The following is a 25608-nucleotide window of genomic DNA, read 5'->3' as shown; positions in this document are numbered from 1 at the left end:
AATTAAATAACCCTTTAAAATTGGTCAATGAGGTTACTTGAGGCTTGCTTATGGACTTCGTTGTGTAGTATAGTATAGTAGCATATTAAACATCCATTAATAACCTGCTTGGATAATGCATACTCTTGTTTCAGGTTCAGGAGATCATATTAAATGATTCCTCTAATTAAGGAATCCTTACAGCGAACAGTTGAGCTGCACAGCACTCAGTAGTTCATAGCACCTCTATCTAAGACCAATCTATAATTAAATAACAAGTACCATTAAATGCCTGACCAGCTTCAGCAGGCTAAACCATCTAGATGCATTAAGGAACAGTAAATGTCTTGTTTATTTGTTTATTTATGCATTTATTAACTTATTTTACATTTAGATTGCTTAATGATGCACAGTGGCTACAGCTGGCTATGGTGTCCATCTCAGCATCATATTTTTCGGTGCCAATGAACTGTTTTAACCTAGCTGTGTGACATGAGGGGCTCTAGTGGCTCTTGCACACAAACCAAGCCCCCAGAAGCAGCTCCTATCGCCCGAGGGTAAGCGGAATGTCATATTTTATTTAATTAGGGCTATTAAATATAATTAAATTCTGCTGAAACTTAAGACAGCTAAGTGGCAATACAATACGGTGCCGAGTGAGCCTGTGTCCTGCTGATATTTATGCGCAAAATATTGAATTCAACCCTCAAGTGGTTCCTCTTCAATGGCTGCCCCGTATTGTCATAGATAACGTTGACTTTTTCATCCACACTAATAAAGAGAAAGCCACTGGGAGAATTATCGCTGAAAGCAATTTCAGTAGAATACTTTATCATGGGATCTTTTTGACTGATTATGGGTTTTTCATATCAAAGTCACAATGTTTAGTTATCATTATGCATTCCCTAGAGAATGCGTATGTATATGGCTTAATGAAGTTGCTGTTCATGCGTAGTGTGTTAGTACCTACACTCAGCCAAAAACAAAGAATGAAGTGGGTGATTTTTTTTTCCTAAAGGCCCATAATATACCGTGAGATATGAGCCGTGATATTGGGACGTTAACTTGAGGAAGCGAGTAGACATGGTTGAATAGATCTTGAAACCTCACTACTTTCGATATTGATGTTGTTATGTATGCATATATACAGTATATACAGTATGTGTGTGTGTGTGTGTGTGTGTGTGTGTTTGTGTGTGTGTGTGTGTGTGTGTGTGTGTGTGTGTGTGTGTGTGTGTGTGTGTGTGCGCGTGTATGTATGTTTGTTTTATATAATAATGATTGAATTATTTCTAATTTAGCAAGAAAATGAATGTGCTTCATTCATTTTAAAAACCAAAAATGTACTTTGTTAGCAAATACTTTACTCTCTACTCCTACTTTTTACTGTCATATTAAGATTAATAAGACTAAGATTATTAATATTAAGACTGTAAGATTAACACTATTTCTCCTTCCACTCATCTGAACACAAGCAGAAATGCTGCTTCGAGTTATTTTACTTCTCTATATAACAACCAAGCTAAATGTGACATTTATTATAGGCTAATATTGTATGTTTTTGTGTTATTTCAAGATTAAATAATAAATAAAAAAAGGGAAAACAAAAAAGGAGACAGATATTTTTCAGTTAAAATAGCTTTTTTTATGTTGAAAGGGCTATAATTACCTGTTTTATCCCCAGGAATCACAACAATTTTCTATTCTGAAGAGGTTTCAATATCAAAATTGCAATATTGGCTTTAATAGTACTTTTGGATAGTAAAGGAAATAAATGGCATTGCTCATGCTGTACCTAAAATTAAGGTCTGAGATGATGCGCTTTCCGTTGGACGATCAGTAAATCATACTTGAGAGGCAGAGAGAAACTAGCTAATGTGATGGGCACTGACGTGCGAAAATAAAGTGGTAGGGTTTAAGACCTTTCACAACAGTGCTGAGTTAGACTGAGTATGTCAGAGTTAGACTGAGGGTTTAATTAAACATGTTTAATTAAACATTAAAAAAAAGAAGCTCAGAAGGTCTGGAAATGAGTTAGATTGCTTAACTGGTAGTACTAGCAGCACCAAGGTCATGGGTTTGATTCCCAGGAAACACACAAACTCATGAATACTCTGTAAGTCTTTTGGATAAAAGCATCTGGCATATCAATAAATGTGATGTAAATGTGAATTTTGGAATCTTATTGGTGGACCCAAAAGTGATCTTCCTCATCAACATTTCTGTCTCTCTGTCTCTCTCTCTCTCTCTCTCTCTCTCTCTCTCTCTCTCGCATTGTCACTCTCTCTTTCATTTCTCCACTTGAAGCTGGCAGATGGATATATTATATGGGAAAAAAGATAATATGAAAAATGATCCGTGCTTTGCCGAGCAAGAGTACCACTGCCATTTTCAAGACGGAGTGGCTGAGTGTTTTTTTGCTTGTAATTTTCTGTTTCAAGTCGAGAACAAATGGAACAGAGAAAGGTTTAGCATAAAAGAATACTTTAACCTGCTGGGAGGCAATTATGAATACAAGGCAGCCTGTGAGTGTTTAGCCGCACGCGCAAGCTGACATTCAAGTGTCTTAATCACTTTCAGAGGACGTTTCATCTCCCGTTATATACTTCCTTCCGAACTGCCTCCCTCTCCAACCCCGAATTAATGAAAGGTGTAAAATTTACTCTTGCTAACTGCAATATGATTTACAAAGGCAATGTTCATTTTCGTAACCCATTATTCAAATTGTGAAGTTTAAATGAAATTAAAACTCTCCTTTCTCGACATGGAGCTCATGAAGAAGGTGGTTCAAAATAGAGTGAGATCATGTAATTTTGTTGGCATTAGCTGAAATGTGAATTGGACAAGCTAACTGAATTGTATATATTGTGCTAGAAGTAAATTGAGGCGATTTTCTTTTTTCCTTAAAAATATATACTGCTATTAATATATATATATATATATATATATATATATATATATATATATATAATATATATATATTTACATTTAGAAGTTAAATGGATGGAAATATGGTGCTTTAACATAATGATGAAAACTTTTTCTTACAGTAAAGAATGAAAATTCTTTATAATTAAAGGTGTATTTTTACAAAAATTTAACAACAATCCTTATACTGCACTGCATATTTCTTTTTAAAGAAATTGCGTGGTTGCCAAAGCAGATGCCTGTGGCTCTTTTTTTATCATCAATGACGAAGCGTAGCAGAACAGTTTTGCACGTAACACTGTGTGGATGCTTGCATCATATTTCACAACTACCACCAACACTACGAGACAGCCAGTCAGTGAGTCTGTGAGTGAAGTCTGCCCTGCATCATGTGAGGTACTGAGTAATTTAGCAGCGACCTCATTATTAGCGACATTTAAATACGTGAGGCATTGTGGTGGCACGGAATAAATTGTCTCTGATGCCGCGGGTAACTTTCACAAATAAGGATTGCGAGGCATTATAAAAACGACGTTATTAAAAACCGAGCCAGTGTCATAAGCCGCTCCCCCCTGCGTTGCCTCCGGTAACTTTGTCCAACCTAGAATATTATTTTATGAGACCCATTTCCCAAGATCCCTCTGGCTTCGTTGCGAAGGACTAGCACTGTTTTGCAAGATAACTGTGAGAGGTTTTTTTTTCCCTACAGCTGGACTAAACTAAACTGCCTCTTTACCTCTATTCAATAGGAAACTCACTCTTTTAATCGTACTCTATTTCTTACTCTCTCTCTTCTCTGCTTTTTTTTGCGAGTATTTGAATTTTAATGAGCTTTTCACCTTTTAAGCAGATGGCTCAGTCTGGATTTCTCCATGAAAGTAGGGTGAGTTCTTTGTCACGTCTTGCACAATTTGTTTCAACTACCCGAGTCCTTCAGGGGGTTTTAGGGCTTTGAGTCAGTAATGTGATGTTTCACTCGGTACGGCGTAGGTTCCCCTAATGAAATCAGCTGAAGGAAAAACAATCTGTCTTGAGGCTCAGAGATGAGTGGTATCACAATCACTACAGGATGCCCAGAGTCCTACCGTGGTAAATGTGTGTGTGTCTCTCTTTGTCTGAAACTCTGCAGGCTGTGTGTGTGTTTTTTGCATTTGCGTGAATTAGAATAAGTGTTTCTGGTGTGCATCTCTTTATGGGTGCAAAAAAGTGTGTTTGTCTTCATTAGTGTCACGGATCACACAGCTTTAAAATACCCTATGAAAATACCAAGCTCAGGTTTACTTCCTGTGTTGATGTATTTCCTGTTGAAACAGGAAGTTTGGGCAGGACTTCTCAAATGGCTGTTTTTCAAATATCAATAGTTTTTTGTTTATGTCACAGAAGGCATTTGTGTATGTCACATGACATGAAACATGATTTGCAACTTGCTAGTCAGGTTGCAGGTGGTATATAGGGGGCATTCTCATTGTACAGATCATTTGATTGGACAAAAATATGTAACACTTTACATGAATGTTCGCTTTGTAAAGGTTTATAAAGGGGTTAATTTAGAAATTACTGATATGCAATTATAACAACATAAATAAAAGGGCAACTTTCATGCAATATTTGCTAAATAGTAAACATTTTAACTTACATGTTATCAATGCTTAATAAACATGCTTATCCATACTAATACATATGAATTGAATGTCACTTTGGATAAAAGCATCTGCTATATGACTAAATGTAAATGTACATGTTATATTAATCAAACACATAAAATTCCCTAATTCTGGGTTTATGTCACAATGCAGCAAAAATCTAATATTATAGTGAGATTCAAAGGAGGGAACTCCTTAAAGGAATATTTTGGGTTCAATACAAGTTAAGCACAATCAACAGCACTTGTGGAATAATACTGATTACCACAAAAATAAATTTTGACTTGCCCTTCCTTTTCTTAAAATAAAAGCTAAAATCTGGGTTACAGTGAGGCACTTATAATGGAAATGAATGGAGGCCAATTTTGAATGTTAAAATACTCTTTCCAAACGTACAGCCACAAGACATAAACAATATTTTTGTTAATATGATTTTAGTGTGTGAAGTTATAGACAATTTTACAGCTTTGTTGCCATGATGATGTAATGTCAACAAACCCTAAAACGGGGGGGGGGGGCTGGGTAGCTCAGTGGTAAAGACGCTGGCTACCGCCCCTGGAGTTCGCTAGCTCGAACTCCCAGTGCATGCTGAGTGACTCCAGCCAGGTCTCCTAAGCAACCAATTTGGCCCGGTTGCTAGGGAGGGTAGAGTCACATGGGGTAACCTCCTCGTGGTCACTATAATGTGGTTCGTTCTCGGTGGGGCGCGTGGTGAGTTGAGCGTGGATGCCGCAGTGGATGGTGTGAAGCCTCCACATGCACTATGTCTCCATGGCAACGCGCTCAACAAGCCACGTGATAAGATGCGCGGGTTGATGGTCTCAGACGTGGAAGCAACTGGGATTCATCCTCCGTCACCTGGATTGAGGCGAATCACTACGTGACCATGAGGACTTAAAAGCACATTGTGAATTGGGCATGCAAAATTGGGTGAAAAAAAAAAGAAAAAACAACTAAAACAACAATTTAAACAACTTTACAGCTCAAATAATACGTGAGTTTTAACAGAATAATTAATGCAAGTGCTTTTATAAAAGCATAAGCTTCAAATTTCTGCCTTTAAACCCAAATTCACTTTCATTGTAAGTGTCTTATTGTGACTCGATTTTTGCTTTTTTGAAGGAAAAGGATGTACGAGTCGAAATATATATATATATATATATATATATATTTTTTATGTGGTAATCAACATTATGCCACAAACGCCGTTGATTAAGCTTAACTTGTATTGAACCCAGAACGTTACTTTAATAACTGCTATATGTCCACTTTGTATATAGTTATGGGTTACTAATGTTGAATACTGTACATGTTATTAAGCATTTATAACATGTGATGTAAAATGGCTTACTATTTGGTAGGCATTGCATGAACGTTTTAAATGCATATCAATGATTTAGAATGCATTTGTAACTTAATTATTAGTCAGTAATGAACCCCTTTAAAAACCCAAGCAACATTAATCTACTATAAAGTGTTACCCAAAAATATGTGAAGTGCAAGATGAGTCATCAATATATTTTGTCCCTTTTTCCTGGCAAAAGAGGACGGAATTTTAAATCAGTAAATCTGCTTTATGTCAACTTCTGGGAGTGCACTGACATATTGATGGCTTCAAAGCTAATAGACATGGACTAAATGCCACAAAACTCAATTTTGACATCTGTAATGCCTGATCTGAGTGCCTACCTAAAACTTTTCTTCCTGATACACTGGAGAAAGTTTGACCTACCTGCCAGGCCACTTTCTTGCTTCGGGCAAATTCCTTTTGGGGGCGTCAACAGTCTGTCATCTTTCTCCTCGGGTGTCACCTGGATTCCTATTTCGACCGGTTCCACCACTTTTCTCAGCTCGGTGCGGGGCGGCGAGGGGCTGTGGCGGTCCGCCATCTTGTCGTAGCAGCCGTGGCCGGTCGTCAGACCCTGGCATTGCTTTTTCTTGTGCTCGATGAAGAGCAGGATATCCCCCAATGGGAACCTTAGTTGGCACTGGCCGCAGGTGAGGAGGTCGTGGTCACCCAGGCCTGGAGGTAGATGCCCAGGCATTCTGGGATCCAGCAGCGGGTGAGAGTGGAAATCAGCCACGGCCAGTCCCACGCCCACATGCTCCGCTTCCGCTGCAGAGGAAGAGAAAAAGAAAGAAGAGTTTTGAGTAACATGAAATCGAAATTTGTCCTTTTTACTTACTCAATAAACGTTCCTGGTCTTAATGTGCATTCATTAGTGCACACTATTTAAAAGAAAACTTTTGTCATGAAGATATTTTCATTATCCAGAATGTAATCTCAATGTAACAACTTTCTCCGCATCTGAAACAATGTTTCTTTTCTGCTGATGTGATGAAGGCTGTATGGGTGGGACAAAACAATATTATTCACTTACTGTATATCACAACCTAACATGCTTCACCCCCTTCATGATCCAAACAGTTATTTTCACATCATTCAATATTTTCTAATGAATATTTAGTTTCACTTGTAAATAAGTCACGTTACAGAAATTAAATATATTGTAAATATTATACTTTGTCTACATTTGCCCATCCATTTTTCCTCAACCGGATCCTTTGGACTTTCTTACTCTAAATAAAAAAATAATAATAATAAATAAATAAAAAACAATCAAATACAACTCTGCGGAAAATTGAAATGAAATATAAATGGAGTGAAACTCGGAATGTAATCACACATTTTCTGCGAGTTCAGGGTCAGGTCGTTTAGCATTTAGCTATTTGGCAGCTTATTAAAATAAAGGAAATTAATGTTGGGGCCCGTTTAACCGTTCACCGTCCCATGACAGTCACACTAAACTTTGAGAGCATAAAGCCGGACTTCAATTTAATCATCCCAGTGGCCACATGTTCTGTACTGTACCAAGCCAGCTCTTGATAAACATCCATATGTGAGGGCCAAGACCCAACAGCAGGGCACTGTTATTAATATACAATATAGTAGTTGTGAGGCTGAGAATGAGACAGCCAGACCTGAAAGAGAAAGAGAGTGAGTGTGAAGAGAGAAGAAAAAAGAAATAAGCGGGAGGGGATGGGGGGTCTAGTTTTGGCTGTAAGAGATATTTGCACAACCATAAGAGCAAGAGGCCCTGTAGATTGTCTGGTTGATTCTGTCACCTAGTTAAACAGCAAGGAGCGGCGAGCGCTGAAACCACAAAGTACGTCGGACATCCTCGGTCCCTCTGCCTCCATTTTGAAATTTCAGCCTCACCTTTCAGCATTCAGCCACCACAATTGGCCCTTTGTAGCCCAACGCTGAGCGCAAGAGCAGTTTTATCAAAAGACAGTAGAGGGCCTTGACAAAGCCCTCCCGGGACCCCCTGACAGACAGCTCTGTTGATGTTACTTTTGACAGCTTATCCTTGCGCCATACTAATAATAAGATCTGGACAAACACCTCAATGACTTCCACTTTACACTCTTCAGCTTTCTGTCACTGCTTTCATGCTCTCCATCCTCAACACGCTGCATGATTTGGACGAAAGCAGAAAAAAAAAAACAAAGAAAAAGAAGAAAAACACTACCATAGCAACACTTAAACCACACAGCAAGTAGATGCAGATTTTTTAAGTGCACATAAATCTGAGTGGAGAATGAAGGGCGGAATTCTCAAATTGTCAGAGCCTAAAGGACAAATGTGAAAAACAGAATACGTTAGAAAAAAGAATACATGACAAATTAGGATCTAATTGATAAGAACGTTTTTTTGGATTTATTTTATTATTTTTTTTTTTTTTAAGGTGCACATAGTAATTTTAGTGCAACATTTTTAAACTGAAAAACTAATAGCATAAAAAAATACAATAAAAAAAATAATAATTCTGGGTTCAATAAGTTCAGCTCACTCAACAGCATTTGTGGCATAATGTTGATGACCACAAAACTTCATTTCGACTTGTTCCTCCTTAAAAAAAAATTTAATCTGGGTTACAGTGCAGCACTTGCAATGGAAGTGAAAGGGGCCAATCAGTAAACGTTAAAATACTGACTGTTTTAAAAGTATAGCCACAACACATAAACAATATGTGTGTTAACATGACTTTAGTGTAGGGGGAAAAAATCACTTACAAGTTAAATTACATTTTAAAACTTACAAAGCTGTAAACACTGTAATCCTGCAAAATGAATGATTTAAACGTTACAGTTCAAATAATACTCAAGTTTTAACGAGAATTAAGGTAAGTATTTTTAAAAATTGGCCCCATTCACTTCATTCATGCCGTGGTCGCTGCAACATGATCACAAGGGAAGTCAGCATGCTGTTTCCGAAAGTTCCTTTACCCTAGGATCGGCAACAGTATGCCGACTCACTTATATGCCCTAGCTCCTATCGGACATATTTGGAATGGCTCATCAACAATTACCATCCCTTGTGGCTTGATTGGTAGCACATTGCATCAGTTGCATGGGAGACCACAGTTCAATTCCCAATCAAACAAGGAAGAAATCACATTTGCATAAACAATCACGAGCATGATAATGTGGTTGTGTTTTTGTCCCTAACATTGCATTTTGTCTCTACTAATGGTTAAGGTTAGATTTGGGTTTTGGTTGGGGGGTAGATTAAATAAAATAAGCATTTCTCTTCACTGTTTTACACCCTGTTCAGCTGAAAACAATTATTTTTACAACTGGCTTCTGGCGACCTCTCCTGGATATAAATGGATTTCAAACTTGTTTATATGCTCTGAAATACTTACCGCTTTAGCCTCTGGAAGCAGTGTTTTCAAATTCGGACAACGTATACCGATTTCAGCTAAAGAAAAATCAAGACACACTTGCCAATTTTATGTGAGATCAGGCCATTCACGCTACTGTAAGTGCCTCGATATAACCTCAAAATTGTTTTTTTTTTTTTTGTTTTTTTGTTTTTTCTACACAATACATTTTTGTGGTAGTGCCACGATTGCTGTCAAATGAGATTAACCTGTATTTTTGCTTATATGTGTTCGGAGAATGTAAGAAGTAAAAATCACCCAAAAGCCAAAGAAACGAGTGAAACCGTTGCGTTTACTGGAATGGTATGTAGACAGACGGTAAGTTAGACAAAGATAGAGGAACGGACCACTCTGCTCATACAACACAGGTAGCCCTGTTTACATCTCCCAGAGGAACGGCCTAACCACTAATTTTCGATGATAAATTACGAGCAGGCTGTGCATCCATCTGCAATTTGTCCACGGTCCAAATTATGAATGCAGACAGATTTGTAATGTCAAGCTCGGAATGCTGCTTTGAAAATGAAACCAACCAACCCCTGTTATCTCTGTTTCAGAAGATGCATATTACATTAGAGTGACTTTAGATGTGCATCCTGTTACACAACAGCTTGGAATCTGTATGCATACCTATTGCAAAATTATTAGCAATAATAATCAATTTTACTTTATCAAACTGCAACTGTCTGCCATTGTTTTAGCACAAATATGATTTAGGCACCAATTTTGTACCATAATAATGGAAATAACTGAGGATGACTAAGCTACTTCCATTCCTCCTGAAATCCAGTTCCCCTCCCAGACATATAGAGTAGCATCCAGACCCCCTCCAGGCAAAATCAGGCCATCTGTGCATTAAATTAGTCTGAAGTTCATCTATGTCAATAAACAGAGAAAAAGGCCTGCAGACTTAACGACTGTGAACATCAACCTAATATGACTGTGATTGTGAATTATTATAGTAGTCACTTATCTACACATTTCAAATAAATTATTATTTTGATGTTTATTCATTTTGAATCACAAATTTTTTTGTTTGACATATAGTCATTTGAAAATTTATTTAAAAATTTAAATAAAAATTGAAAATGTAAATAAAATTATTACATCAAAATTCTTATTGGTTAACAACAAGAACTATGAGTGTGTTAGGAGAAATTCATTATGTGTACTTGCTATTGTGTACATGTGCATCTGTTTTACATTTATCAACTGTATCTGCACCTGTGAGCACATGCACAAAAGCATATGCATTTGAACCAATAAACTTAGATTGCTTGCAGGCATATACGTACATGAGCATAATGCATGCATGTGTGTACAGTATGTGTGTCACGCATTTGTGCATCCTGGGATGCTGTAAAGCAGAGATGCGCACATGTGCGCGCGTAAACACACACACACACACACTCACACACACACACACACACACACACACCACTACAGGAAGAGGTAATTTGCTATTATTTAAATTTTACAAGTTTAAAGAGTCAACAAGAGTCACAGTGCACTATTTTCTGACATTTGTAATAGACTCATAAACAGCTAAAATTCGTAAGCTCCAAGCATATCACCTGTTGCACAATAAACAAAGTTATAAGCCGTTATAGGCTCTCAGACTGTGTAACGTGAGGTGAAAGTGAGACTGTAGCCTCTCTGTACTGTGGGTGAGAATTTGAGGTACGCTGGTGGAAAGCGTTAGTTTAATGTGTCATAGGTCTAGCGCAGACCAGAATCAAAGTGATAGCAGGAGAAAAAAAAGGCAGAGTGGTAAAGAAAGAGTGCAGCTGAAATTTTCACTCCCCCCCCCCCATCCCCTTCTTTTGCTCTGTCTGTGCCAACCACAGGAAACACGCTGCTCGCAAGCAATGTCGCTAGTACGCACTTCAAAGGAAGGGACACCCATATACTCAAACACACACATTCACACGCACACACACACACACATCAGGTGTTGTAATCACGTAAACACACATTCATGGACTCAACTTAAGTGTCCAGAATAATTCATAGGTTAAAAACAGGATTGGGGAAGCTACAATACTTTGAAACTGTAATTACAATCTAGTCATAATTAAAAAGTAGTTAAACTACAGTCAAGTTACACATTCGAAGAAACAGCTACACTTCAAGCTAATAATAAAATTACCTGAAAACAATTAAGTTAGTAGATGGATGGATGGATGGATGGGATGGATGGATAGATTGAGCAGTATTTATTGCACACAAAAACAATAAGGACCTTAATAAGTGTGACAACATTAAACAGCATTTTAACAGATCAGTTTATACTAAATAAATGATAAAGTCTATCAACATCATTTAAATAAAGTCGAAAATAGTGATAAAGAGCAGCATGAAACAAAATATTATCAAATTTTGTAAAACAATAAATAAAAGAAATAAATATATTATTTTCTATTTAACTACATAAAGGCATAAAATGACACATGACTCAGTGAATCGCTTTTTGAAAAGTGTCATTTAAATGAACTCTCTGAACAAATTGATTCATTAAAATAAATCAGACGTCCAAATGCTAAACATGAGATTATGTGGATATTTTAGCCTAGCGTATTTTATTATTTCTCAATTTGCTCGGGTTTAAAGCAGAGTATGCAAGACAATATGTTACACTGCTACACTGTTTGAAAACAGCTAAAGTACAGTCTCACTACTGAAAAGATTAAGCTCAGTTAGTAACGTTGCTAGTTTTTGAAACTTACTCCCCGACTTGGTCATTAAAAATCCTAATAAGAGCACTTCCTGTCCTTTATCTTTCTCTATATACTGTGCATGCACCTCTATGCTAGGTAAGAAAATGAACTGCGCAGGCCCGATCCACCAGTGTATGTTTCCTTCTCTAGGCAAACAGGTGAGACTGTGCAGTTCCTCACAATCACACACACACTCTCACACACATTCTCATCCACCAGCGATAACATTGCTGTCACACTAGGTAACATTATAACTCATGATCTTCTCTGATCCCTCAACAGGTACTCCATATAATTCTATCAGGGCCACCGAAATGTAAAATTGTATTTGTCTTTATCAAGCACTCTCTGGCAGCCAGAGAGAAAGACAGTGCAAGGGGCAGTAAAAGTGAGAAAGCCTAAAGAAAAAAAAAAAAAATATATATATATATATATATATATATATATATATATATATATATATATATATATAGGCTATCTATGTATACACAGTATATATAAAGTTTCCACTCATTATTTTACCTCTATTCCATAATTGAATGCCAAACTTTGCAATTAAGAGGAAACAGTCTAGTATATTGACATCCAATAATCAGTAAAATACAATAATGTTTAAAAAAATTAGGCTACTTCTGTTTATGTGTCTATACGATAAGCTCCTGATGATGCTCTCATTTACATAAAAAGGCTGCATGAGTCAGAATGCACACTAATAAGATTACTGTCAAATGTAAAACATAAAATAAAAGACATGGCTTCTAAAAATGAACGCATCACAATGCATGTTTAAGCACCGTTTTGGATTTATTCAGCATTGTTAGGGTCCCACTCACTCATACTTAAGGAGTCTTTTTGTTTGTGGGAGAGTAGCAAAATTGCTGTTGACAGGTATTTGGCGGATCACGATACAGTCTGGCTATCCCTCCAAAAAACACACAAAGTTCTGTGTGTTACGTAACATTGCTTTAGCAGCCCAGCGTAAAGCAAAACGTAACTTTCATCCTGCACAAGCGCTCGGACTATCACATCACAAATCCACTAATAAAGCTCAGCGTTGTTTGGCTCATGTCAGACTGTTGAGATTTTCAAAAATTTGCAATGTGATATCACTCAAACGGGGTTTTTGTTTTTTCGCCATTGCTAAGGCCTAATTAGACAATGGACACACCATTTAATGGATTTCATATTGTTTTTTACTGGGTCCATACATTTTTCTATTTAAATCTTGAAAGAATGTATAATGCTGTCCAGATATAAAGATTTACCCTGTGCCAATTAAAGTCATTCACAGAACTGTGTGTGCAGAGGGGAGAGTGCGCTTCAAATGAAAGCCAGAAAAAGGGCCTAATCAAACAATAAAAGCTCCGCTTTACTGTTTGTGCATTATTTTCCTATGGTTCCCATCAGCCCAAGCTGCACAAGAGCACAGGCAGTGGGTGGGGGCTGCACTATTTGCACTACTACATACACAAACCTGACCACACCAGCCCACAAACTTCAATTCTGAAATACCCTCCATGTGTAACACAACCCACCCAGAGCAGCCTGCTACCCAAGACTGAGTACATAACAGACATGTAGGTCTGACCTCAATGTTTGTGAATGAACAGTGGGGAAACGGTGGCATAGAGTAAGACGAGCTGGATTTTGGTTGAGCCTTCCACTCAGATGGCACGCAAACAAACAAACAAACAGGTTGGCAAAGAGGTAGCAAGTTGAAGGCATCCATCTTTCCAATCATTTCATGTTCATCATGCGTGCAAAAGGGCTGTGTAACACATGCACACAGCACACTGGGGCTTGCAGGAATTTATCAGGAATTAATTAGGCTGTCATTAACCCTTTCATATGTACCGTCACATATGCCATACATAGTAGCGTCACACAAATGTGTTTCTGCAGCAGCCAGTACATTACAAGCTGCCAGATTCAAATCGTCTTTCGCGCCGACACAGGCTGCACTGGTTAAGCGTCTGTTATTTATATTCACTCAAACAGTTACTCATACAGTCTTTTAAACCACAGAATAAGTTTATTTTATATACATACATTCAACTTGTCACCAAAGTACCACGATAAAAAGTTTACAGCTCTTATATGCACAGTCAATACGTCAAACGAAATCTTCCTCCGATGCGTGCTGCCATTTGTTTACATTAGTAGCGGTTGTCATTCGTCAAACAAACAGCTACTCAAAGAGTCTTTTCAAGCACATAATATGTTTATTTTTTGTAACAAACAGCCTAATTGTCACCAAACTACCACGATAACAGTTCACAGCTTGTATATGCACATCCATCATATCTAAACGCGATCTTCCCATGCATGCAGCCACATCTACTAATTAGGTGCAGATGTGGTTTTCATTCACATACTTTTGTTTTCTGAAACAGATAGTCAAACTATCACAAAAGCACCACAATAACAGTTTAAAACTCGTATACTCACAGTGAAAATATGCTGATCAAGCGTGATTATCCGATGTACACACTCACTCACTCACACACACACACAATGTCTGAGAAGTCAAACAGTATATATAGGCAAACCGGACTGCTAATATAATTTGTTCAATTGTTTTTTACAGCTATAAAAATTAAATAAATAAAACAAATACAGTACAGCAGACATAAACAATTTGTTCAAGTTTACTATATTATATACAGTATTTTATTTTTTTATGACAAGAAATCAAAAATTTAAATAAAATAAATAAAAAAAATACTCTACACTCTGCCCACCTCTACTGGCTGTGCAGTGTCACGTGCAAAAATAACTCACTCCAGGGGGCACTGCAGGGGAATTTAGACCCTACTCATGAAAAGGTTAAACGGTAACCTACAGTCAAGCGCATCAATGCTCAAAGGCGCACCGCAAACCACCGCCTAATGCGCTAGGCCTCTAGTTTTTCCTGTTTTTCTTTTGCTAAAAAGCTTTTCTGTTGACCATACATCTCTGTGTTTCTTTAGCTAAAACAGTGTCCAAATGTCTTACATCAAACACACATTTACAAGGATGTTTTAGCCATGCTTTAGCTCTGTTTTAAGAAACTGCTAATCTGAAGGCCTTCTAAAATGATGTGAAACAAAAGACAAAGACTCACTCTTGTTGGGGATATGTAGTTGCTGGACGAGCACAGTCTTGCAGAGCGGATGCAAAGGGTTTAGAAAACACTAGTAAATGGATGCGTGGTGGCAGGCGGCGTGCATGTGTGAGCACCGTGCATGTGCAAATGAAGCTGTTAACAAGAGGAGAACAGGGATCATCATGGCACACGGCAGTGGCGGAATTTTAAAAGCGTAATCCTCGGCCACTGCGGCGGCTGCAGCCCATTGTTTAATTAAAAAAGTGGGGAAAAAAAGGAAAATTAGCCGTCTAGCAGGTAAAAAGAGATTAACATGATGATGTCCTCTGGGAGCCTGTCTAAGCATCGCTAACCCTTTATTGGCAAATTTCATCAGGGAGATATTAGGCTACCTAATATTTTCACAAGGAAGGAGGACTAAAGGAATTATGTGTAGCTGGGATGACTAAACATCACCTCATGCTTAGTATCTCATTTTGTTTCTCTACCAGGCTTTTGTTGCTAATGAAATACATGATATTAAACACAAAGAAGAAGTATATATCGCAATCACAGAGCCAATACTACATTCTCTCACACTAAAACTCATTCTTAAGGTTGAATCTATGGAGCAACTCGAGAACTGGAGCATTTCCATGCTCGGAGCAGGTCAGAACTTAGCCAGCTGTGGGACGCCAAACATCCAAGCGACCATTAAGAGCCTCTGTGCCTCATAAATCAAGCCACGGAAAGCTTGCGTGGATATGCTCACATTTGATGCCATCCAAAGGATTCTGCAACCTTGATGAATTTATACTGACAGACAGGCATACACTTCTGTACATTTCATCAGAGAGAGGCTGCATGCTCTCTGTCTTTCTCTCTCTGACTGTGCAAACAAAAGGCACCTGAAACTGAAAGAAAGGAGAATATGCAAGCGTATTAATCAAACGTGCCAGGCAGACATTTTGCCTATTGTTATGGGGAGAGTGTAAGCTCTGTAGAGGCTACCATTTTTTATATCACAGACTCAAATTTATTTATTTAGATGGCAAGAACAATAGGTCCTCAGTCAGAGGGGCCCGCAAGTTCCACAGCCACTTCATCATTCACTTTTTAAGCATGCTGGAAAAACGAACATGGTCGCGTTCAACCTTTATTTGTTTATTTTGATGCTACGCTTGATTTCGTATCTATATTTAAAGATGGACCTATCAAATAGTTATTACATATCTAAAAGCAATCCAACTCTCAATTTAAATAATTAAACAAGTACTTGAGTGCTAAAAAAATGTGAGAGAAAATGACAGAGCCTGCTTGTTGCAAGAGCAGCTGCTGCTGAGAGGCGTTGACAGTTTGAATTTGAGCACGTGTGTTAATGGCAATATCGTTTGAAACATCTATGCCGACTCGTCGGAAGCCGCAGCCACGTAGTTCACTCGACTTACCCATTTAAGCACATTAGGAAATACTGTATGCTTTAACACTTTTTCAGTACTGCCTATACCACACCCTATGGCAGACTAAGAGCTCCCCCTAGCAGGTCATACCCAGCACACTCACTGCAAAGCACCAAAAATAAAAAAGGCTCAATAGCTCAGAGTGAGTTATTTATTTAACTTATACTTTTGTAAATTACACTAAAAAGTAATACTTTTAAGTGTTAAAAACATGAGTACAATAAAATAAAAAAGGAGATGACCATTTATTGCCTTTCAAACTCTTGGATTCCTGTGGCTGCAATATACGCCTTTCTTGTATTAATGCCTCTGTCCATATCTAAATACAAAAACAATCTGAACTTAATTTATAAGTAATCAAAGAGGATATAATCACTGCTAAACTATACTATACTATAATCAAAGATGCTACTGTCTATATCCAAACAGGTATTAATGCATAAAGTAGTATTTTAATACAAGCCATTTTCATTAAATATTTCCATCCAAGATATGACCATATGAAGTCATACCTCAAATTTATGTTCTAAACGCATTCAAAGAAAGGTTATGATAAAGACACAATTTCCTGCACTGGCAGGTCTAATGTGAAACATGCATCTCAACTGAGAGCTAAAAATTTACATTACAACTTTGTTATTCTCTAGCTCACCAAGGGAAAATGTACTCTCTTGCTCTCATCTGATTTCCTTCATTTGAGGATTGCATCATTTAAGTCAACTTTAGGTTTATTTGTACAGCACTAAACATCATTAAAATACACTGTGCATGAATTGAACAGGTGTCAAAATCCAATTTAAATTTGTCCGATTCAGTGAAGATTACACTTGCATTACGCATATTTAGAAATTGCTCGAAAATGATGGTAAACAATAAACAACTGGGAACGTTGGAGGTTTGCACGCAAAGATATGTGATTTTATTTTATCCAGTTTTTTCCTAGCCAAAATTGTGCAGTTTTCAATATAACTGATCTTGTGAAAAATTCCAATACAAATAATCAAAACACTGCAAATGGTTGCATTTCACACAGAATTAATAAACTACTTGGTTTTTACAGTAAAATATGTGTTTGAGTGGCATAATGTAGCACACAACCACAAGCTGCTAAACCACTAAAACTACTGATGTACAGCACTGCAAAGTTTGCAGGTCGTTCATGCCGAGAACACATAAATTAACATGTGGACATAAACTGCACATGCAAACACTCACAGACTTGAACACTTGAGCAGACAAAAATTGCCTCTCACTAACTCGTGGCTAATCCAGTTAAGACACCGTGGTTAACAAAAGCTAAATACCACAGAGGACATGCTGATGAGCAGACATGCACACACACACACAGACACTTATTTACAGATATGAATGTGTCCTAAAAATTAAACTTTGGTTGGGACCGCACTTTTTTGACCTTGACATTTGAAGCAAAATTGGACAAATTTAGAAGGCGGACTATTAGAGAGAAAACCAGATATATCAGCTCTCTCCAAACTTGTTCTCATCGGCATTTCCATACTAATTTTCTACAAGTAGCCATTTCAAATAATCAATGACATGTCAAACACAATAAGAATGTACAAGCTGGCACAGTGAATTTTGGTTTGTAAATTTGCATGACTGTGTGCAAATAAGAGTGGAAAACATTTTCATACAGTGCCAACTATTATCACAAACACTAGTTACATCAAAAATGCTGCCACAAACTCTAACATATCAGCATGTGAGAATTATGAACTACAAGGAAGAACGCACCCTTGAGCCCCGATGACTATCTACTAACACCTGGCCTACATGTCCCCTGCAAAATACCACTAAGGCAAGATTTGTTTCAGGAACTTCTGTGAGGCTTTTATAGTCATTCACTGGTGATGCAATAAACGCCCCTCAATCGCTTGTTTCTAAGAAGGAGAAAGTCGACCACCCTCCTTTCTCTTTCTCTTTCTCTCTCTCTCTCTCTCTCTCTCTCTCTCACTTTCTGTGCGTGTAAAAAAAAATACACAAAAGCTTGATGTCTATGTCTATACTGTCTTCTGCTTTCCTCTGTTCATGTCTGCATTTGTGTGTGTGTGTGTCTGAGAGAGAGAGAGAGAGAGAGAGAGAGAGAGAGAGAGAGCATGTGTGTGTAAGAGAGAAAGCACTTAGGGAAAGTTCCTTAGTGTAACAGGAGCATTCTGAAATGTAAAGCCCAAATTAATAACCACAGCCATTGTACATGCCATGACTGATAGGACATGTGATTACTATAGGGACACAAATTCAAAAGACACTTAGTGAAAAAAGGGCCAATTTATACCAAACCAGCATGATTGTTTTACATGCACATATAACAAATGGCATTTGAGCAGTAAATCGACACAATCAGTTTGCAAACAATTCATGCACATACTGGTAAAGTTTGCATGATTAAATATAAATAAATAGTACTGTTTGTCACAACTGCATATGAGGGCATCATACAAAGAGGGATGCCCTATGGCAAGCCTAGCTGCATATTGCAAAACAGATAATGCACATCAAGCTTTAAATAACATCTCCACTCTCATTCGGTAATAAGTCATAGTCATATTCATAAGACTTAGTCATATTTGAAAACTCAACTGTAAATTCAAACAAACAATACACACCAGCATGCAAAATGTTTACACTGCAACTGCGAACATATGTGTACATAGAGTAAAAGAATGGTGTGTGTTAGAGTATATATGCACTGCATGGCCCTAACCCTGCAATACGAAACAGATTTGGGTGGCATTACATCACAGGGCTCTGTTATGAACTATCAAGATTGACTCTGTAGACTACACTTATTCACAGGAAAATATGAAACAGATTTCATTTTCATGGAGTTCTTTGAAAATTTAAAAATAAATTCATTAAATAACAGAGTAGTCTATTAGTCTAATAGTCGCTGTCTTTTGTTTATCATACTTTGTCATGAAGGGTCTTGCTTTCAGTGTCTATTTCCACACACTCCACACCTTGACTCGGGGGCAAACTTAAGTGAGAGAAACATTATTAAAGCTCTGTGTCTGCTTTGTCTATTTATACAAATGTATTGCCTCTACAAAATTCTATTTTCTAAACAAAAGTAAAAACATTGCATTATCAAGGTGAGCTTAGTACCCAATTGTAAAGTATTCTTATTATTTAGTATTTTCAATATGGCTGAAGTAAAAGTAAGCACTCTTGCCATTAGGAACCTTTTTTTCAAATAATTTGCCTTTTTTTTTTTTTTTTACTTTTCTTGACTCTTTTAATTTTCCCCCCAGTGCATTTAAAAAAAAAAAAAAAAAACTTAAAATCAACATTTTGCAGATTAGTAATCAGTTTAACCTAGTTAAAAAACACACACTTGGTTGCAACTGTGCGGTGTATTGCACTTCAAAAATAAAGCCTAATCGTTCCTGTGTTCAGTGGTTACAGGTAGCAGCTCACCTTGAAAACTACAATAGACTTGTTCTTGTAAAAAGTGGTGAGGACTTTGCATTCAAACAAAACATGATAGATAATGTTACATTGCATCAGTGTTTGAGAAGACAGGCCTACAACTCAAGCATGTCACTTTAAAAGAGAAATTAGGACTAAAATTGTACTTTATCCTACAGTAAATTATTATAATACACCCTCCATAACCTAATATAATGTCCAATTTCATATCTGGGTTATACTGGAGGAAATAAAAAAAGACACCATAATGACCAAAATTGATCTGGACTTGAAAATTAGCACATATTTCTAAAATGATTACCTATTATCTACCATAACACACATATATACTTTACAACTTAACTTGAAATCAACTTTACACACGTTAAAATCATCAGTTATCAAATATAAAGTTTTTAAGCTGATCTCATGGCCTGCTAATAATTTTTACCTTAATTAAAATGGTCGGACATTACATTTCAACAAGAATACTTCACAATGCAGATTAAATGAAAGATGTATGGAGTCCTGAAATTGTATCTATTGAAAAATTCTTTAAAAATAAAATACAATAAAATAATAATAATCTTAATCTTTTGATTCCTTTTAAGTAACACTACGCCTTAACTTTTATTTTATTGCTGTTTGCTTAAATTTAAATCATAAATACCTTAACAATTAATATAATCAATTTGACTATTGTAATTTATTGTATTTGAAGAGATATTAAGAGTGTAATGGTTTTTAATAGGATCAGTCCATCACTAACAACAAATAGACTCACACACCATTCTCTCACACACTGCAAGGAAAACATAAAGTTTTAAAATCCAAAACGACCTCTTCAACACAGATAATTAAAACAAACAAGGGACTTACGTGTTAAAATTTCTCTTTGCGACAAATGCTGAGGGTTTCCCTGCTTGCGACGGGACATTGCCCTGGCATTTACACTGGCATCGCCCAGAGACCCGCACAAGGAATGATCGGCTCGCTTCTTCTGTCCTCTGTGTCCGTGGCGTGGGCTTTTCCCGCCCCCCTCACTAACTAACTTTTCCCGGGACTTCCAAAGAACTGCCACGGCTCCTGGCCGTGGATACAGATAGAGGTCCCTTGGATGTGAGAGAAACGAAAGTGTCTTTGCGCACTCCGGCTCTCCAGATGACCAGAGTCGCGCAGGCGCTCAGTATCTCATCGACAGACACATGCACTTCAGCAGTGTAAAAATATCCTTGATAAGTGACAGTTGTGAAGAAATCACTGGAAAAGTCTCTTGTGCCTTGTGAGGGAGATCAGAAATGCGATGCCCGGTGCGTTTGGACAGCTTGGACTCTCAAGTGCCTCTTTCTCTCTTCGTCCACTCTGCGCCTTACGGATATGTCAAAGGCAATTAAAATGTTTCTGAGTAAAAACAATAATAATAATAATAATAAATAAATAAAAAAGGTAAATAATAATTACTTTTTTTAATTGGATAAAAGGAATCCAATTTTTCCTAGGCACTGGAGTGTGCCAAGCGCTGGACAATTCTACGCCTCTCCAGGGCACTATTGCATGCGATGCCCGGTTTCTTTGCACTCTCTCCAACTCTTTGCGCTTGCTCCCCCTATTCGGCTTTGCGGACCGTAGACCATGGACATGGACTTGCCACCTCCTTTCCAGATGAATGAAGACCTTTTTTCCCTTTTCTGCCTGTATGAAGATGGCGGAGTCCTGCTTCTCCGGGACCTCTCTGTCTCTCTGTGGCGAGGGCTGCCTCCGTACAATGGGATAAAATTCAAGTTCAAGTGCGGACGTGACGTTAAGTCTACAGTGGGAAAGAAAAATTGGAGACTGCAAGAGCACTGGGGGCGACTAGTGGTGGCTTTTCACTACTATCGGATCACCAGAACAGCGGTGGAGAGCGTGGACATCTCGAGCCACTGTCTTACACACACACACACACACACACACACACACAGAGAGAGAGACACACACACACGCACAGGCACACACACACACACGCACACACACACACACAAACACACATCACCGGATAGACCGGCGCACTGCTTGACTGTATGCGCAGCAGCGCAAATAAAACAAGGCAAGATCGCATACACTACAACGTTTACAATGAAGATTTCATTATTGTTGTATTTTTTTAATGTATATAGCTTATCAAAAAGATGTAGCTCAGGCATATGTGAATTGCAATACAAATTTGATTTCTATGTATGCAAAGAATTTAAGTAATACATTTATCAATTAATTCTTAAATTGACATTTGTGCATTAACAGTAAATATTCAAATAAAAAATAAAAACTCAAATCATTTGATGGAAAATATTAAGGCATGGACGGATGCACACAAAATACGCATTAGTTAGAGACATTATTGTGGTGTTTATCTCATATGTAATAAATTACATGCGATGAGACAGGCGTTGATATACTCACACATCACATTTCTTTTTTTTTTTTCTTTTTTTACTTTTTTATGTGTTTTATGTCCTACAGAAAATATGTTATTACATTAAACCCACATTTGGACATAGAAAATATCAGAAGCAACAAAAATACATTGTGGAGTAATCAGGGCACTTTTATTTTATTTTATTTTATTTATTTTTTTTATCAAAATTGCCGTCCTTTCCCGTTTGGTAGGCGATCTAATCTACATTTTATCCTTTAAATTAACATAAGACCTCATGGCTCTAATTTGATTATTTGATCACATCTATTTGAACAAATTAATGCACTCTGAGCTGTTGCATGTGTGCAACTCCGCGACTGAATAGGCTACTGCAGGAAATAAAGCGACTGTCATTTTGAAAATAGGGAGGTGTGTGAGCAAATTCTACATGATTCGAATTCACTGGTGAAATATAGGCAGCGTTGCTTGTTTTTCACCAGCACCTGTTTTACACTCACTGATCTGAAAGCTGGTCATATGTCATTCTAAATGCAATTCATGTCTAACTCTACATGCAAATACGCAGAGGGCAGGACGTGGCCTTTAGGCTACTATAGCCTATATGCTGAGGTCAGCCGGTGAGGTGTTACAGTGACCCTTGTTTTAGAATTAAAGCTTAAATTAACGGGTTCTCAGAGGTGTCATTGTGCGTAAGTTTGTTCAAAACAGCATTTCGATTACAAATGCAGGCGGCCGCACTTTAATGTTCATGGGTATTTACATAAGTAATCAGTAATACTAATGAACTACATGTACTAAATATGTAATTATTTTTGGAGCTGTTTGTAATTACACATTCTTATTGCTATTGCTCTACCTAATTATAGCAACATGTAGGCCTATGTGAACATGGATAGTGTAAATTGTAGCTAATTAGACATTTGGAAGCACGCCGTGGAAAAGTTAGTGAATGTGTTGGGATTGGGAGAAACAGGACTTTTTTCATATAGCAAAGGGCAAGTTATTACCGTGTTTATTCACGTGGGGGAGAGTCTCCACCTAGGAGTTTTGACTAACCCCGTGCGTAATAGAGTAAAAGCGCACCCAAAGGCGCACAGAGGGTGCACATATTCCTTGTGCCAGTTCAGTGGCAGGTATATAGTTTTCAGGCGGAGCGTCCGGATGAGAGAGTGTCTGCGTCGATCCATCTGCTCATGATCCATCATGGGATGCTGGGTGGCACAGCCTCGCCAACGATGCCATATATTCTGCCGCTGTCCCTGATATATCAAGCGCCCCTGAGCGCTGCCCCTGAGCTCCAAGTCAAACGACGCCGCAACCTTTGCGTATTTAAAAATATATGCATCACATGTACTACGTTTAAGTTTCTAAAAGTATAAATGATAAAAAAAAGAAAAAGAAAAGAAAAAAAAACGGTTGCGCAATGAGACGCTTTTATTTTTGTGCATTAGGCCTCGTCGTGTCATCAGTGTGTTTGATGAGCAACTAAAGTTTTTTTTTTTTTTTTCATATTCCTTCAGTTCAGAGAATAGAACAAAGAAGATAGACAGACAGACAGACAGATAAAAAGCGTGAAATGTTCTCTGAAAAGTAGTGGTTGCCCACAGCTGAGAATCCCACTTTATTGCATGAATTCATTGGACACATCTTGTACTTTGCTCAGTTCTCTGTGTTGTATTGAGTTCTTTCCCTTATGCCAATACATGTTTCTCTATAACGATAGTTTTGGCTCAAACACTGCCTGCTAAGAAGACTCTGAACGCCAACTTTCTCTTCCATACCAGTGGGAGTGTATAGAAAGTCTCGTTCGTTCTTGTTAACCTCAGTAAATGAAATCTCATATAGTCTACATCATTGTTATGAGAAAGACAGGTGCTGTGGTCTACACTTGTCACACTCTGGAGAAATTGATACTAAATTGAGCATTTGCAGATTAAACATATATCCTCAGAAATCTATACACATTCTGTTCATTGCATTCTTACACATTTTTGTTCTATGATCATGTTTATAAGCGTTACCTGTATTTAAAGCTATGTCTTGGGTGCTTATGGAAAATTTGAACATACGCCTTATCACTTTCAGATCTAACATGGTGACTGCATGTATTTGCATATGGAAGAAGAAATAAAAAAAAGAATTGCTCAATTGAAACTAATTTGAACTGAATTTGAACACAAATGCTCTACTATATCAAAATTCAGATGCAACTTTTACAGTACTCCATATTTTATACTGCAGCACCCCTGCAGTAATTATTATCTTCATATATTAAGTATAATCCAGGCGATTCAATTCTTAGGTTTTTGAGAAAAGTGTCTCCGATCTATGGACAGAAGTGTGTACATCACATTTGGACAAGATTTATTATGTCACTCGGATGTGCTGAACTCGCAATGCAACAGTACCCTCTGTTGGCTGGTGACTGCACCACAATGATAGCAACACCCCTCTACTTAAATGTTACACTTTAGAATTCTTTATTTTTATTTTTTTATTTTTTTTTATTTAATTAATGGAAACATAAATCAACCAACCTAATTTAGAATTTCTATTTTGTTTTGGAATATGTTAAGGTGTATCTACATATTCTGTAAATACTGTAGCGGTAAACCTCATATTGTTTCTGATGTGCCGTTCATTTGTGTTTTGATTTAAATAAAGAAACAAAGAGAAGTAAAATAATATAAATAAATTGTCTCACTTTTTTCCTGGGTGGTCTAACAAATTGCTTTAATTACTACATTTAATTATAATGGGGGAAAAAATGGTATCTTGACCATTTTGTAATCAAGAACAGCGTTTGTGTATGTTGATAAAGGATGTAGTCTATTTAGTCTATCAAAGAGGTTTAATGGGTTTTTAGACACTTTCATGGTTTTAATTGACCTTTTGTTGTTCTCTCTATCTACTTTGACAACTTTTCACAAAACACAAGCCAATCAGACAGACAGCGCTTGCAGACAGTAATGTAGTAAATTGAAAGGTTGTAAAAACAAACGTGGTGATGAAAAGTGACAGATTTACAAAGCTATGTGTTGTCATGCATTACATTAATCATGACTGTATTGTCAAAATAGCCTGGCCCTGATGTGCACTATAAGCCTACATGAAAAAGGAAGAAGAAAAAAAGACTTAAGATGTCAGTTTGTGAAAACGACAGTCAGAACATTTTTCTCACAATTTCTCTTGTACACATACACACAAACACACACACATTGGTTGCACTATATTAGTGGGACATC

General features: G+C 37.4%; 1 protein-coding gene across 3 annotated transcripts in view; it reads right to left on the bottom strand.

The window, feature by feature from the left end:
- Positions 1-22088, bottom strand: part of LOC127411562 (B-cell lymphoma/leukemia 11B-like) — a 64921-nt gene extending 42833 nt beyond the window's left edge. For 2 of the 3 annotated variants that reach the window (XM_051647250.1, XM_051647248.1), the window contains exons 1-2: positions 20827-22088; positions 6283-6666 (exon numbers count right to left, since the gene is read on the bottom strand). In XM_051647250.1, coding sequence (XP_051503210.1) covers positions 6283-6666; positions 20827-20884 — 442 coding nt within the window. In that variant the 5' untranslated portion in view covers positions 20885-22088. The remainder of the gene's footprint in view (positions 1-6282; positions 6667-20826) is intronic. The other variant, XM_051647249.1, reaches the window with a different exon arrangement.
- Positions 22089-25608: the final 3520 nt, after the last annotated feature.

This window comes from Myxocyprinus asiaticus, chromosome 20, assembly GCF_019703515.2.
Source record: "Myxocyprinus asiaticus isolate MX2 ecotype Aquarium Trade chromosome 20, UBuf_Myxa_2, whole genome shotgun sequence".
NCBI classification, from domain to species: domain Eukaryota; kingdom Metazoa; phylum Chordata; class Actinopteri; order Cypriniformes; family Catostomidae; genus Myxocyprinus; species Myxocyprinus asiaticus.
The sequence above is the reverse complement of the archived record's forward strand: the minus strand, read 5'-3'. Positions and strand labels throughout refer to the sequence as shown.